This window comes from Tenrec ecaudatus, chromosome 13 (assembly GCF_050624435.1).
Source record: "Tenrec ecaudatus isolate mTenEca1 chromosome 13, mTenEca1.hap1, whole genome shotgun sequence".
Taxonomy (NCBI): Eukaryota; Metazoa; Chordata; class Mammalia; order Afrosoricida; family Tenrecidae; genus Tenrec; species Tenrec ecaudatus.
In genome coordinates this window covers 72,735,807-72,751,656 of record NC_134542.1, presented here as the reverse complement: position 1 = coordinate 72,751,656, position 15,850 = coordinate 72,735,807, and the positions used below count along the sequence as shown (strand labels likewise).

The 15,850-nt window shown below is 42.1% G+C and overlaps 1 protein-coding gene across 6 annotated transcripts in view; it reads right to left on the bottom strand.

The window, feature by feature from the left end:
• The window catches only part of LOC142423796 (sodium channel protein type 1 subunit alpha), a 90,984-nt gene that overhangs the window by 55,182 nt on the left and 19,952 nt on the right, over positions 1-15,850 (bottom strand). The window contains exons 5-13 of one of the 6 annotated variants that reach the window (XM_075528872.1): positions 15,211-15,302; positions 14,051-14,320; positions 12,622-12,685; positions 12,016-12,157; positions 11,017-11,223; positions 8,418-8,702; positions 6,826-7,206; positions 5,452-5,584; positions 2,560-2,798 (exon numbers count right to left, since the gene is read on the bottom strand). In XM_075528872.1, the coding sequence (XP_075384987.1) occupies positions 2,560-2,798; positions 5,452-5,584; positions 6,826-7,206; positions 8,418-8,702; positions 11,017-11,223; positions 12,016-12,157; positions 12,622-12,685; positions 14,051-14,320; positions 15,211-15,302 (1,813 nt within the window). The remainder of the gene's footprint in view (positions 1-2,559; positions 2,799-5,451; positions 5,585-6,825; positions 7,207-8,417; positions 8,703-11,016; positions 11,224-12,015; positions 12,158-12,621; positions 12,686-14,050; positions 14,321-15,210; positions 15,303-15,850) is intronic. The other 5 variants (XM_075528873.1, XM_075528875.1, XM_075528874.1 and 2 more) reach the window with 5 other exon arrangements.

Genomic DNA, 15,850 nt, shown 5'->3' with positions numbered 1-15,850 from the left:
GGTAGTAAGTGTTGTCTTCGAGAATTCCATGGGGAAACCTTACTTATTCCACCCTACAGTCCTCTTGAGCCTATTACCCTCTGGAGGCATCTTTTGTTCTCCAGACTCAAAGACCATTTCAAAGGTGGCTCTTCAGAGGCACAATCTTCGAGTCCCTGGAGGATACCCAAACTGCCATTTTGACAGCATATAAATGGGAGAGTGAAGAATTCTTCAGGAGAGGGTTCATAGGATGGCAACATTACTTCAGGAATGTTGAGACTTGGATGGAGGATATGCCGAGAAAAAATAGCTTCACATTTTAAAAATATTAAATACTTCCAGTGGGGGCTCTTTTAGCTCTTATCACAATCCATATATTCATCCATCGTATCAAGCACCTTTATACATATGTTGCCATCATCATTTTCAAAACTTTTTCTTTCTACTAGAGCCCTTGATATCAGCTGCTCATTTTCTCTCTTTCCCACCTTCCCTCCCTTATGAGCCCTAGATAAATTATAAATTATTATTATTTTCATATCTTACATCATCCTCTGACTCCCTTCACCCACTTTTTTGTTAATCGTCCCCCTGGGAAGGGGTTATATATTGATCCTTGTGATTGATTCTCCCTTTTTTCCCCCACCTTCCCCTTCCGCTCCTGGTATCTCTATTCTCATTATTAGTTCTGAGGTGTTTTATCTGTCCTGGATTCCCCCTGTTGTGGGCTCTTAGCTGTAGCAGTGTGCATGTTCTGGTCTAACCAGACTTGTGAGGTAGAATTGAGGTCATGATAGTGAGGGGTGGTGGAAGCATTAAAGAACTAGAAGAAAGTTGTATATATCATCGGTGCTGTACTGCACTACTGCACTCTGACTGACTCCTCTCTTCCTCGTGACCCTTCTGTAAGGGATGTCCAATTGTTTACAGATGGGCTTTGGGTCTCCACTCTGCGCCTCCACCCCACCCCCCGCCCCCGTCCCATTCACATTGGTATGATTTTGTTCTGGGTCTTAGATATCTGATACCGGATCCCATTAACATTTCATGATCACACAGGCTGGTGTGCTTCTTCCAGGTGGGCTTTGTTGCTTCTCAGCTAGATGGCCAGTTGTTTATCCTCAAACTTTTAAGACCCCAGACAAATAGCTTCACATTTTGATATTTTTGTTTAATAAAAGTTTCTAAGGTTATTTTTAGTAGTACTTTTTGACTTAGTCTTATATTAAATTAGAGATGAGAAATGAGGATCTTCAGATGGGAGAAATTGACTTGCCCCAAATCATACAACTAGACAATTTTGAGACTGGGATTTGAATGCAAGTGTTCTATTTTTCATTAGTGTTCTTTAATTACATAAAACTCTTGGTACTTCTCAGAAACTGATAAATTTTGGCCATGGATAAGTTTTACTTATCTATAGTTGGGTTCCCATTTTCCTCAATTAGGTAGTTATTACTACAAATGGTTATCTAGTCTTATAAATGTGCATCCTTACTGTTATTATTTGCTATGGTAGTCACCTAATCTGGTGTCAATGTAAGGATTAAGAGGGTAGGGGTGGAGTCTAGGCTGTCAATCTGGAGATAGCCAATGAGACTTCTGAGTGGACGTGGACTTCTCCTGAGAATTCTGGGAAAACTGGTACTTTTTTCTTGGAGGCGGAAGACACTTCTCTCTCTTTGCCACTCCCTGGGAGACATGGCAGAAGACAAGCCACATGGATGCAACCAGACCTCTGAAGCCGGAGAAGCCACAGAGAGACCCCTGCCAGCTCTGAGATGCTTATAACCACACTGGACTCAAAGACTTTCTACCCACTAACACATTTGCCAAGCACATGAAAAAATTGCTTCTATAGTTTAAATAAAAGAGCTTTGGAAGCATACAGAGATATTACATTTGTTAACTTTGACCCGTAAGTGTCCAAAACTTAAGAACAAATTTTAGAAGGGTACATTACTGTGGAGAGACCTCTTCCTTTCAAAAAATAAGAAACTAATATCCAGAAGTTGAGTCAGCTGACAAGTATTTTAATAATTTATGTTTTTGAAGCTGAAGAAGAAAGAATTAAGCGGAACCATCACCTAAAATGACCCTGCCAATCATATAACACACGGAATGCACGGGATGTTTTCAGCGTGCTATGACTTTGATACAGGTGGATGGATAGAATAGTACATGTTCCACCTAGCTCCTGAAAACAGAGGTGCTCAAGATTTGGGCAGAATTAAACTACTGCTTACAATGATGGTGAAGAAGTAGGACAAAATAATCAACACTTCTATGTTAGGTTTCTATTGCTGGAGAAACGGTGATAATGCTATTTGCATATGTATGAATGATTTCTGCATTTCCACATCTTGTAAAAGTTATAAACATCAGTAGGCCCTTCAGGGTTGCTATTTTTTGACAAAAGGTAGGGTGAAACCAGCTAGCTAACATGATCATCTTATCATCTTGGAGTGGTGGGCAGGAGGTAAGAAGAGTGTTTAAATGATTGCTATAAGCTATGACATTATTTTTCTCAAACAGAGCATTTGAAGACTGAGCACATGTACCTTCCCAGATGCTTACCAAGTTTCCTACTTTGAGCACATTGTTGAAATGATCCGTCATGGGGTAGTGCTCCATGGCCATGAAGAGCGTATTTAAGACGATGCAGATGGTGATGGCCAGGTCCACAAACGGGTCCATCACAACCAGGTTGACAATGTGCTTCACTTTCAACCAATATGGTGAACAGTCCCAGATTAAAAATATGTTGGAAAACTTATACCAACAAGGAGGGCATTTCTGCCGGGATTCTTCAAGCTCTATATTAAAAAAACACATGTACACACAAATATATCTCATACAAACCCATATTTCCTTATTTCAAATCGACTAGGTTTCTTTACAGTTATTAACATTTGCACTTGCTACAAAAGCTAGTCTTCTTTTGTACTTGACAAAAATAAACAAACCGAACTATGGATTTTACTCTTTACATTTTCAAAATTATTTAAATCCATATGAAGTAGAGAGTGTAAAATAAAATGTCCCTCCTTTCCCCCCCTCTATCTCATGTATTGACAGGCCGTGGGTCTTGAATCTCCAATTTCGGGTAAGTTGGACTTGCAGGTTAAAGTTACTTAAATTTGCCATCACTCTGAAACCACTGAACAATCTTCACTGGAAACATTTGCCACGATCACCTCCACGTGCTTCATATGCAGCTTTCAAAAAGGTCTTCAGCCTTTTCTTGCGCTAAAAGCTGACGTCAAACCCATTGCCAGTCAGGACTACTCGAACTCATAAAACTCCTGTATATGGCTCTGAGTCTTTGTAAATCTTCCAGCTAGTGGGTTTGAACCACCAACTTTCAAGTTAGCAACCCAATGTTTACCAGATGGCACCACTAGGGCTCCTGTCTTTCAGTTAAAGGCTAAATCAGACCATATCCCTCTGTCCTATCTTATCTACAAATGTGAATTATGGGCCTACTTCAATAGACCAATTAATTGTACTTTTAACAGTTAGAGATTCTTCTCTGTTAGATCAATCATCTTTTAAAAATCATTTTAATGGGCTCTTACAACTCTTATAATTCCATAAAACAATTGTATCAAGCATATTTGTATATATGTTGCTATCATCATTTCCAAAATACTTTCTACTTGAGCCCCTGGTATTAGCTTCTCTTTTCCCCCCTCCCTCACCCATGCTCCCACTCTTGTGAATCCTCGATCAATTATATATCGCTATTATCATTTCATAAGTTACACTGTTCACTGTCTCCCTTCACCCACATTTCTGTTATTCTTCCCCTTCGAGAAGGGGAGGCTATATCATCATGAACTTACTTAAAACTCAATAACGGGTTTCATATGCAACTCAGAAGCTGCCTGTACTTGACCGCCAGTTAGGTCAGTGGTTTTTTAAATGACGGTCCAATGAGAACAGAGTGTGGCCCCGAATTTAGGCCTGGTTATGGCATTATGCTCAGGTTACAAATACTGGAGTGGTGGGGGGGCTCACAGAAAATAAAGAATTATCTTTTAAATCTGCTTTCATTTTGTGAAGATGACTTATTCATCACACTTTTCAAAATCTTGATAGCAGGATGTATTCTTTTACTTTAATTAAAACTTCTTGTAAAATATGTAGGACAAAATTTTACCATTTTAACAATTTTAAAGTACATAATTCAGTGGTTTCAAATCCACAATACGTGCAGCTATTTTCAGGACCCCAAATCTAGGAGTATGTAAGCAATAACTCCCCACTCCGTTTATTCCCTGCTCTTGGCAGCCAGTATTAAACTTTGATTTCTGTTCTTTTCCCCATTCTAGATACTGCATAAGGAGTCCTGGTGCAGTACTGAGTTACAAGATGGGCTGCTAGCCACAAAGTCATCAGTTCAAACCTACAGGTGAAAGACGAGGCTTTCTGTTCTGGCAGAAGTTTACGTCATGGAAACCTCACACAGACTGTTCTACTTTGCCTTAAGGGGTCTCCGTCGATGAGTCAGAATCAACTCGGTGAGTTGGGTTCAGTTTGGGGGAGATATTACGTTAATGATATGGAATAGAAATATGTAGTAAATAAGTAGATGAGATCATAGAATATTTGTATTTTCATGTCTGAATTAGTTCATATAATCAATGTTTTCAAGGTTTATCCATGTTTTAGCAGGCATCAGAACTTATTTTCTGTTTATGGCTAAAAATTTTTTTTAATCTTCATTTTAGGGATAGTGTTTTTCATGAGGCTAAAAAGTGCCCCTGTGGCTGTGAAAGCCCTAAGCTGAGTGGGGCAGAAGGGTCACCACGCCTCATGGAATTGTTAGCTTTAGTGTGAGATTTTGAAGAGATGCTGCATACAGTGAAGCAAAGCTGTGCCAACCCGTGTGCTTGCACACGTTTACATGGCTATTTCCAGCACACGTGCATGGGAACAGCAAACACACACGGACTCGCTGCCACGGACTCCTTTGGGATTCCCAGTGACCTTTATATGCAGTGGTCCTCAACCTTCCTCACGCCGCGGCCCTTTCAGACTGCTCCTCAAGTGGTGGTGACCCCCCCCCACCTCCAGTCATAGCATTATTTTCGTCGCCACCTCCTCACTGTCATTTTGCTACTGTTATGAATGGGCGGCCACTGTGAAAGGGTCGTTCGACCCCCAAAGGGGTCTTGACCCCAGGTTGAGAACCACTGTTTACTGGCTTTCCGAGCCTATCAATCTGTCCTGGAGCACCCAGGTTCCCCTTTTCCCAGGAGCAGCAGGTGGGTTTGAGCTACCAACCTTGTGCTTAGCCTCCCAACACCTAACCCGCAGTGCCACTACGGATCCCCTCTTTACATAAGAACTCTGATCTTCTCATGAAAACATACTGTTTCCAACTTATACATGTTTGTTTAGAAAAAAGACAACAGATGTTTCAGGAAACGAACAGGAATACGAAGAGACTTTGTCGTTACCAACCTTCGACTGTGTTTGTTAAAATGCTGGCTATACTCATGGCTCTTTGCCTCTGGGAAGGGTCTTCTAGAAAGTCCATGGAAACCTGGAAAGAACTTGACCTTCTCTTTCTCATTTCCGTTTCTGTGGTTGTTCCCTGTTTGAAGGGGGGAGGGGAAAAAAAGCTAATCCATTAGATGGTTATCTTGAGCAAGAGGTTAAGTCAGCAACCAAAAGGTGACACAGTGAATTTCATGAAATGCATGCATCATGCGCCTTGGAGTTACTTGGTAATGGCAGATATTGCTGACTTATTGTATCTTTAACCTGGAATGTCCAAACTGTTTACCATTTAGTCATACAGCAAAAAGGTTTTTAACCCATTGATTTCATCAATTTGTGAGACATAGTATAAATTTTAGATAGGTGATAAATCTCTTGAGCGTCGTAGTTGTAACTATCCTTATTTCTGAACTTGCAGTAAAAATGAATAACTCGAGAAGTGACATAAATGATCAAGGCACTTGGTATTGAGGAGGTAGCAAAATACAAATGGTTACAACACATGTCGCTACCGTCTCATATTTTGGACACAAGACAGGGATGGTCATTAGCAACACAAACTGTATGTTAAAAAAAACAAACAAAAACAAAACACATGCAAGCTGCATGGACAACAGTTTCATCCAGGGCACCAAAGCAATAAGTCATCTAATTCTGACTTAGCCATGCCTCAACATGCTGATATATTTCCAAGTGAGAGAACAGTGTAACGAGAGGCAATGGATTTAGAAATTCCTCATTGAGGGATACATTCGCAAATACTTAACACACCTTTTACACATAGACAATTATTAACTGTCTGAATGAATGACTTTATTTGTGTCTCTTCATTTAGATTAGATCAGAGAAGACCTATATCAGCATCATTCTTAGTAAGACAAAGATGAGAACTGGAAATTTTAAGGTAACAAGCTATCTATGCACAGTGTTCTCGAAAATCTCCTAGAGTTATATTGAAGAATTGGCTGGAAAGATTTATTATACACCCTTTATAATTAATTAATTATAGGAATCAGTCCTTTACTTTTGTACAGAGGATATTCTACTATCTAAACTCAGACTGGGTATATAGCAAATCCTTTTACTGGAGGCAATAGCGTATTGTATCTAGATTATTTATAATTGATTTATAAGTAAATGCATTCAGGTGTTATGCAGGAGACTGTTAGCTTTTTAGATCTCATTTGGTTAGTCTATTAAAGGTATTACAAGATGCAGGTACATTCACAGGTTGACCAACCAGGAATCATTCTCAAGGGGTTCCATTCTGTAGAAACACTGGCTGGTGCAGTAATAATGGGCCAGCCATGCCTAAACTATTTCAAACTTCCTTACATTGTCATCAGTAGCTGGCTTATCTATTATCACCTCTGGCAGAAGCTGTCCAACAGGCGATGTAGGAACTGAAGGTCCACCAACCAAGGAAACCACACCATTGCAATCCACAGTGCTGTGCATCTTCCCATTGGCTGGAAGCCCAGCCAGCATCCGGGACGACCTACTAGTCTGACTTAGGTTACTGTTGCGTCGCTCTCCGTGTCGCCGTGGCACAAACAAGGAGTCTCTGCGGCTCTCATTATCCTCAAACGTGCTGTGCTCATCGTCCGCAAAGTCGTTCTCAGATCCCACATCTTTCGCTCGCCCTCTAAAGCTGAAAAGGCTTGTTCTGCTGTTTCGCCTTGGCGAGAACAGGGAGCCGCGGATGCTCAACAAAGACTGGAAGTTTGAAACGACAACAGCAAAGGGAGAATCATATTAAAATGACCCGTCTTCAATGACTCATTTTGCAAGAGTAAGTGAGGGAGATGTCAGCATCGTAACAAAGACAGGACTCATCTCCTTCCATTTGCATGCTCATTGTCTGTGCCCAAACCAAACGCACCCTTCACCATGTAGGGGACGCTAGCTCACTCTGGCCCTACAGGACAGAGTAGACCTGCCCACTTGGAGTTCTAAAACAGCGCATCTTCACAGGGGGCAAACAGCCTCATCATTTTCATGGGGAGACACTGGTGGATTCAAACTGCTGACCTTTGGGTTCACAGCCCCATGATCCACCCACCAGGACTTCCACATTGTGTATACATTCAGAGTAAATCTGATTTGTTTTAGAAAAGAGGGCTGCTAGGCCTTGGAATTAAAGAATGGGGAGGTCTAGCACAGGCAAAAGATATTTCCTAAACCAACCAACCTGAGCCACCATTTCTTGAATTCAAAAGAAAACATTCTTTAGTCCGTCGCTATGGACAATGTAATTATTCAGTAAATATTAGCACGGACACAATGTAATCAGTAAATACTGGAGCCATAGCCTTACCAGGTCACTTTTATTTTCATGGTCTTTCCTTTGAAAAATCCCAATTTTTTTCATTGTCCATCTTTGCAAAGTCCCCTCAAATAAAATATTATTCATTTTGCCTATAAGGCTTAGCGTTTCAGGGATTTGAAATTCAATTTTGAAGTACAGTGATGTACAATTCCAGAAATTGTCCCCGGGGTTAATATTTTCAGGAGGATACAGATGGCTTGAAGTAACGTGAGTAGAACAACATAAACTCTTAAGAATACTAAAGGGACATGTCTTATCAGCTAGCTTACAGCCCACTCACTTATTTTCTTTCAAGATGCCCGAAAACCAGAGAGATGACCCTGTACTTCGTTCCAGACATGAAGCGCAGACAGCGCCAGGATCAGAATTCAGATCTCCTGACTTTCAACCCCAGGAGGATTTCAACTCTACCAAGTGACAGACGTGCATCTTTGTGAAATGCACTTTTCTCACGACTACGCGAAGAAAGGGCGGGTTTAAATTCAAGTGAAATGACAGTCCGCCGGCTGATGACACCTCCACTGTACCCCACTGTACCCCACCCATCCCGTTCGGGGTCCGCGTGTCACCCCGGCATATGGGCGCCCTGGTGCCGTACCTGGTGTGGGGAGGAGTACCTCTTTTCATAGGTCAGCCGGCTCCCTTCGATGGAGAATCGGAACCCTTTCCTCCTGACGCTGTCTTCCGATTCGGATTTATGGAATTCGTCCTCGTCCTTCTCTTCCCCGCCAGACTGTTCTTTCTGCTTCCTTTTCTTCCTCCGATTCCTTCTCTCCTTCGCGCTCTTGGAGCTCAGCTTGGAGGCTTCGGAGGAGCTGCGGGAGAGGCCGCCCGCTGCGCTGGCTTCTCGGGAGTGCTCGGAGCCCGTGGCGGCGGCCGCCTGCTGCAGGGGGGACATGGTTAACCACGGTTATCGCTCTTCAGCCCGGTTCCAAGAGTCCGCGATGGCGCAAATGGTCAACACCCTCTGCTGCTAACTAACAAGTTGTCCACTCAAGGCCCCCTAGAGGTTCCTTGGAAGAAAGACCCTCCTCTGAAGAGGCAGCCACTGACATCCCCAGGGAGCCTATTTCTACTCTGCGAGAAAGCGGTGTCCCCACCCGTAGGGTCCACTCCACGACAACGGGTTCAATGTCGCCCAAGAGACTGCCTGGCATTTAAAAAAATGCAATTGTCTGACTAAAGCTGACTTCGAAGCAGCTCTGAAAACAGGGGTCTTTTTTTTAATTTTTATTAAACTTGCACTTAATGAAGGCTTTCAGGTGATTTGATTTTCTGTGTGTTAACAGTTATTATGTCTGTCTTGGGCTTCACAGGACACATACTTCAAGATGATCAATCAGGCATCAACAGGGGCATAAGTGCATATTACTTTTTGAGATCTGATATCCTCTAGAAATGGACGTTTAATTACCATGGCCTTCTTTGATCTGAAAACGAAACCGGAGCCTGTCAGAAAAGGAGAGGAGTTGCTTTTGCAGAATGAGATCAAGACCTGACACTCCTTCTCCAGTTCCCGACCTTGGTTTGTCCAATAGCTTCGAGGATGCTCTCACTCCGGGAGCAGAAGGCAAGCAAATGCCCCTTCCTCGCTCTGTGATGGCTCCCTACCCAGGAACACGGAATAGGAGGGACCAAAGCTTTCCTGTTAAGCAAGACTAGACTTTCACCGAGTCTTTGAAAATAATTTCCGTTGTCTTCAACTCACCACTGGATCTCATTGGCCCATAAGGGCACGGGATCAAAGCAGCATTGTTTTGTAATTATCACAGCTCACACTGGTACACATGGGCAGTTGTTTACACATTCATTCCCCCCCATAGTCCTCTCAATCCGAGGGGATCTGATAACTCAACAGTTAAGCACTCGGCTGCTGATCAAGAGGTTGGTAGCTCAAACCTGCCATTGGCTGCTAAACAAATAGAAGAGAGAGAAAGGCCAGGTAATCTCCCGGCTATAAAAATTACAGGTTGCCTTCAAAACCCACGGAGCCGGACATGTTGGCTATGCGGCAGAAGAGACTCCACGACACAGCCGCAAGGCCGGCCTTGTTGTTGTGCAGGCTCTCACTTCAGAGATTGGCGTTCCTTCTGAATACACTGCAGGCTGATGGCAACGCTCATGGCGCGGGTCGACTAGCCTTACTCTCCCAGCAGCTCACGCTCCCGTCCTGTGTCTGTGTCCCGTGCGGTATTTCTTACAGTCTTTCAAAGGTTTGCTGCCCAGACATTCAGTGGATTAGAGCACCTTCTATGTGTAGTAGGAGATCCAAAAGCGAATAGGACTTGTCTTTTGCTTTTTGAGATTTGCTTGATTGTTGTGATCTGGAACTGAACGCACAGTATCTACAAGGTGCGCTTGCACTGGGAACTAGCAACTAGATCGCTGTTCCCCAAAGCAGCTCCCCTCTTCAAAAAGGGCCGTGAGTCTTTTCACATGTTAAGGAGAATGTGCCAGGAAGAAGGCAGTGCCTCAGCTGTCAGATGCCAGCAAGTCAGTTCCAACTGGGAGTGAAAAGACGGTGCTCACACTCACTGCCACCAAGCAGAATGCCGACTCATAGCAACTCTGCAGGACAGGGGAGACCCCATCCCCACTTCCTCCCCTCCCGCCCCACCTATGAGTTTGTGAGACAGCAGCTCTACGGGAGGAGAAAGCCCTGTCTTTCTCACAGAGGGTGACTAGTGGTTTCGAACCGCTATGATGGTCATAGACCAATGTATAACCACCAGGCCACCAAGGTTCCTCAAAGGCAGTGATTAAAATAAAAACGCAACTCACGGCCAGAGTCCATTTGAACTCATAGCAAGCCTGTAGGCCCAGGGAGAACTGCCCTGTGGGTTTCCAAGACTTTTCACGAAGTAGAAAGCCTTGTCTTTCTCCGCTGGAGCTGCTGGTGGTTTGAAGTGCCAGCCTTGCGTAGAACTGCCCATAGGGGTGACTTGGCTTTAATCTCCACGGAAGCAGACTGCCAGGTTTTTCTCTCATGCAGTCCCCGGGTGGCTTTTTTTTTTTTTGGTTAGCACTCAGTACTTAATTCAAATGGAAACTCCTAATTTCATCAACTTCTTCTATGTACTCTCAAACAGTTGTCGGCCTTTCCCTTTTTCTTCAGACATTTCATACTAAACACAAAGCAAGCCAAAAGATGATGGGCCCTGCGGTGACACGGGGCACGTTTGCGGCAGTAAGCTCACCTGCGCTGCCTCCTGCTGCTTTTTCAGCTGTTCGAGAATCTGCTGAAATTCAGCCTCCTTCTGCTCTGCCTCTTCCATCGTGGCCTGATTCTGTTCTTCGTAGGCCATGGCCACCACGGCCAGAATCAAGTTTATTAGGTAGAATGAACCCAAGAAGATCACCAGCACAAAAAAGATCATGTATGTTTTCCCAGCAGCACGTAAGGTCTGGAAAAAGAGAATAAGAGAATTATTTTGGTCAGCGTAGTTTCACTAACTGGTGGCTTCAACTTTCCAGTGTGTGTCTGACAGGATTCTGGTTAGCTATTAATTATATCGGTCACATATCCTCTTACCCCTTTACCTGTCTCCTCCTTATCCTCCTCCTCAACTTTCTCCCCTAACTCGGGCATTCACTCTCTCATCTCTCGAAAGTCATCCTTGGATTCACCAAGAAGAAGAGGGAGTTTATAAAAGACACAATGGAGGAGTCCATCAAAAAGGGAGGCCAAGGAAGAGGCAGATGTTTTCTCTCCACAACTATTATTCATATTTAATCATCTCCCATCTGAGGATAGTGTTTGAGTTCTTGGGTTAGACTGAGGGGAGGTCCTGTTTGTGAATGGTGGGAAAGAGTATTTGGGCCCAGGGGAAATGGGAGAAGATTCCCGCTCTGCTGGCACAGAGCTAAATATGTGTTTAGTGAGCAGGGTGGAGGTGCTCAAATCCCCTGCTAGCAAGCTGGTGGAGCAGTGGTTCAGCATTTGGCTGCTAACTGAAAGGTGGGTGGTTGGAGCCCACTGAAACCTGCCCCTGTACAGCTTGCAGCCTGGGAACCCCTATGAGGGATTCTGCTCTATTATACAGGACTGCTCATTGTTGGAGCCGACTCACGGCAATGGGTTTGGTTTGGTTTTCCCCCCTCTCCATTATATTATGCTGTGGCTTGGGTTTCATAACAAAATTGATTTTCATGCTCACTTCTACTTAAATGCAGTATGTGTCTATTCAAGCTCTCACCAGTTGGTAAAGATTTTCCCAAAAGTCCTGAGTCATCAGTCGAAACAGGGACAAAAAAGCCCAGCTGAAAGTATCAAAGCTGGTATAGCCATAATTGGGGTTTCTACCAGCTTTCACACACACGTAGCCTTCTGGACACTGGCTGCAAACAGGGCAAAATGAAGTGTTACAAAGTGTGTTCTGATGTCTTTTTAGCATCTTTCCAAGAAGATTTGCTATTTCAAGAAATAACATAGTTTTCAAACTGGCAATATAATTAGACTAACCATTAACCAGTTTAACTTTCCATATTTTCAAATGCTTTCATAGTACTTACAAAACTATTTTTCCATTGATAAATTAGCATTTTAATATAATCTCTCTTTTATATGCCCTACTATGTTTCCAGAGCTTATTTATAACCATGTATTCTTATACCCAATCATACCATAGCTTCCTTTTTTTAAACATAAAATTACAAATATCTAATTAACATTTCACATTATACTTAATCTCACTTATAGAAAATTAAGGTGAAAAGTTAGTTTATTTTTTTCAGCTGCTATAAAAAGAGGGAGAGATGCATATACATATATCGACACACACACACACACATTATTAACTTACCCTGCATCTGAGCTGTTTCCACATAGGAGCGCATCTAGAAAACCCTCCAAGAAATAATGGTATCCTGTTTGGAGAAAAAAAAGTGCCCTGAGAAACATTTGGATCATTAAAACACTAACATGAGAACAAAAAGAGTAGGAATATATATATATTTATATATACTTACAATTCAAATATATAGTATAATTAATTCTGAGACACACGATTTCTGTTACTTCTCCCTCCAAATACTAGTTGTTACATGAAGGGTGGTGGTGGTAAACATTTACTAATGCAAAGTACTTCCTCCTTATGAACCTCAAACTAATGATAACCACAGATGCCTACATGGTATTTTCAAAAGGTATCAGTGCTTTTCCACGATTCACATGAAAAATAAAATGCAAAAATGTAAAAAAGATAAGAATGAGAGGAATCTCTTTGTTTTCTCAAACCAATAACCCACGTCAAGAGAAAGGGGCTACATGCTTTTTCTGATTGGCTGCTGTTTTTCACACTGTTTATGAGTGAAAACTAATTAAATGTGATGTGCAGGATGTGTGATAGGCAGTTTACAGTAAAAACTTTGGTGTTTCTTTCCCTATAGAATACTACTTTTCAAATAGAAGAATGATATATTTCTCTGTAAGTCTCACTGGCCCTTTATAAAATCAACCAAAACAATCAACTCAAGTCGCAGCCTCATGAAGTCATGGGATGTTACATTTCCCCTCCCCCCATCCCATATCCCATAAGACATTCCATGATTACTAGTTAATGGAGTATATTTGCATAGCACTTTAGAATTCCCAAAGGGCTTTCACATATTTTATCTCACTCTAAGGGCTCAATCACCATGGGAAAAAATGCACTGCAAATAACGTTTCTATAATTATTTCTTTCTAACTAAATTCTTCAGCTTCTCACGTGATGACACAATAGAAAGTAGCGTTTAAGAGTAAACACTAGAATATTATGAGTAAAATCATTAAGTGCACATGTAAACCCTTAATAAAATGATTAACAAAGCTTGTCTTTAAAATTAGTCCTAAAAACATAAATATTCAATTGTTTCAAATCCAGGGGGTAAGAAAATCCAAATGAAAGCATCATTTTAAGTATCCTAACATGGATTAGCTAGGACTTTATTTTAAGAGCCTGCAACCCAAGTTTTGCATCCTCATTCCCGGATGCAAGAATAAGCACACACAGCAGTATTTCTTACTTGGTTCTACTGACATGGAGCAAAAAACATGGCATCTCAAAGGGCAAAGAACTAATAGGATTTGCACTCGACTGCTCATCTCATGGTTGGCAGTTTGAACCCTCTTGTGGTAACGCAGAGGAAAAGTCCTGGTGATCTGTTTCCGTAAGATTACTGTCAAGAAACTCTAATGGAGCAGTTCTGGTCTGTAACAACTCAATGGCAACTAACAACAACAATTCTTACTTGAATCTTGAATGTATGATTTCCAATCAAAGTCATAATGAGTCTCATTCACAAGCGTGCCGTTGTAATCCTTAGTTACGTTCCTCTCTGTACTATGCTCCTCCAGGGAAGCGTTGGTGGGAGGCCATTGAACACACTTATTCCTCAGGTTGCCCATGAACAGCTGCAGCCCGATCAGGGCAAAGACACTCAGGCAGAACACGGTCAGGATCATGACATCGGAGAGCTTCTTCACCGACTGGATCAGGGCCCCCACGATGGTCTTCAGGCCTGAAAGAAAGGAGATTACAATGCATTTTAAAACAAATCTGAGATACTGAATCATCACACAAATTTCTCAAAACCCAGAATCCAGCGATAAGTCCACATTCGGTGGCAATACTCGCAGAAGAGCACCTGAAGGGCTCACGAAGATGGGCGCCCTCACACAATGAACTAAAAATCCGTACGCATCCCATCATTTGGAGAGAAGACCATGGGAAGCTCATAGTATTCAGAAAGCTTATAATAATGTAAAGATCTTATGTTTTCCATCTTCTTCTAAAAGGTGAAAGATCGATATATTCGGAAGAGAAACCGGAGTATCTCTTCTTTTTGTTCCTGAATTTTTTGTCCCACACAATCTGTAGGGTCAGTTGTCAGTATACTAGTAAATTGAATAGATATTTTGAAATTCCTATTTAGAGTTGAAAATTTTTTCTAGAAAACTGTAGGCAGTTCAATGTATAATTGCCCTTTAGGGTCATAAATCTTCCCTTCAGATTCATGCTACCCTTGACTAGGTTTTATTAGCCAACTGAGGGTGTACACAGCTGTCTATGTCTATAATAAATATGAAGATTTGTTTGTGGGTACATTTAATAGGGAACAAATCCTTGGTTCAAATGACACATAGATACACAGAACAAAATCAACGCAAGCGGCACTGTTTGAGTGCAAACAACAAAGAGTATTGCAGCATCTCACGCAAGAAACTATCATGCCCTAAGCTGGACCACAAAGTGTGAAAAGAGAAAAAAACTTATCTCTACATAGTCGAAATCATTTTCTATGTGACACCTGGTCTAAGGACTCCCTGTTTTCTGTAAGACTAGAAGTAAAGCAAAGATATTGATGTTCAAAGACATGCATTCGGTGTCCGTGTGTCACCTCGCTCTCACCTGGAATGACGGAGATGGTTTTCAGTGCTCGGAGAACCCTGAACGTTCTCAAGGCAGAGACATTGCCCAGGTCCACAAACTCTGTCACATATCTGTAGTCGGGGAGTTCACACACAAACACAGTAAAAAGTTACAAACAGAGGTCTGGGCACAGGAGCTTTATACTCTAACAATATACACTTCACCTGGAATTCTAGAAATGAATTTCAAAGCTTTCAAGACACTGAAAGAGTGAGGATCTTAAAACAAATTCCTAAATTTATATATTCTGTGTTATGTACCTTGAAAACTAAGTCAGGCTTATTCAAGATTTAAGCAGAATTTAGATATTTTGTTGCTGTCTTTTATAAAGATTTCATTGCTGGGTTTTAAGTGAGAAATACATAAGTAACAAGTTAGCCCTGAAAAGCCATCACTCTGGCGTCACAAACAAAATATCTGACCATCAAAGCAAACAAATCAAACTCAGTGCCATCGAGTCGATTTTGACGCATAGTGACCCTACAGGCCGGGGTAGAACTGGCCCTGAGGGTTTCTGAGCTGGGAACTCTTTACGGGAGTAGAAAGCACAGAGTTTACATTCCTGTCGCTACTTTGGAAATCAAAGTATTCAACATTCACACGAACAACAACCACAACC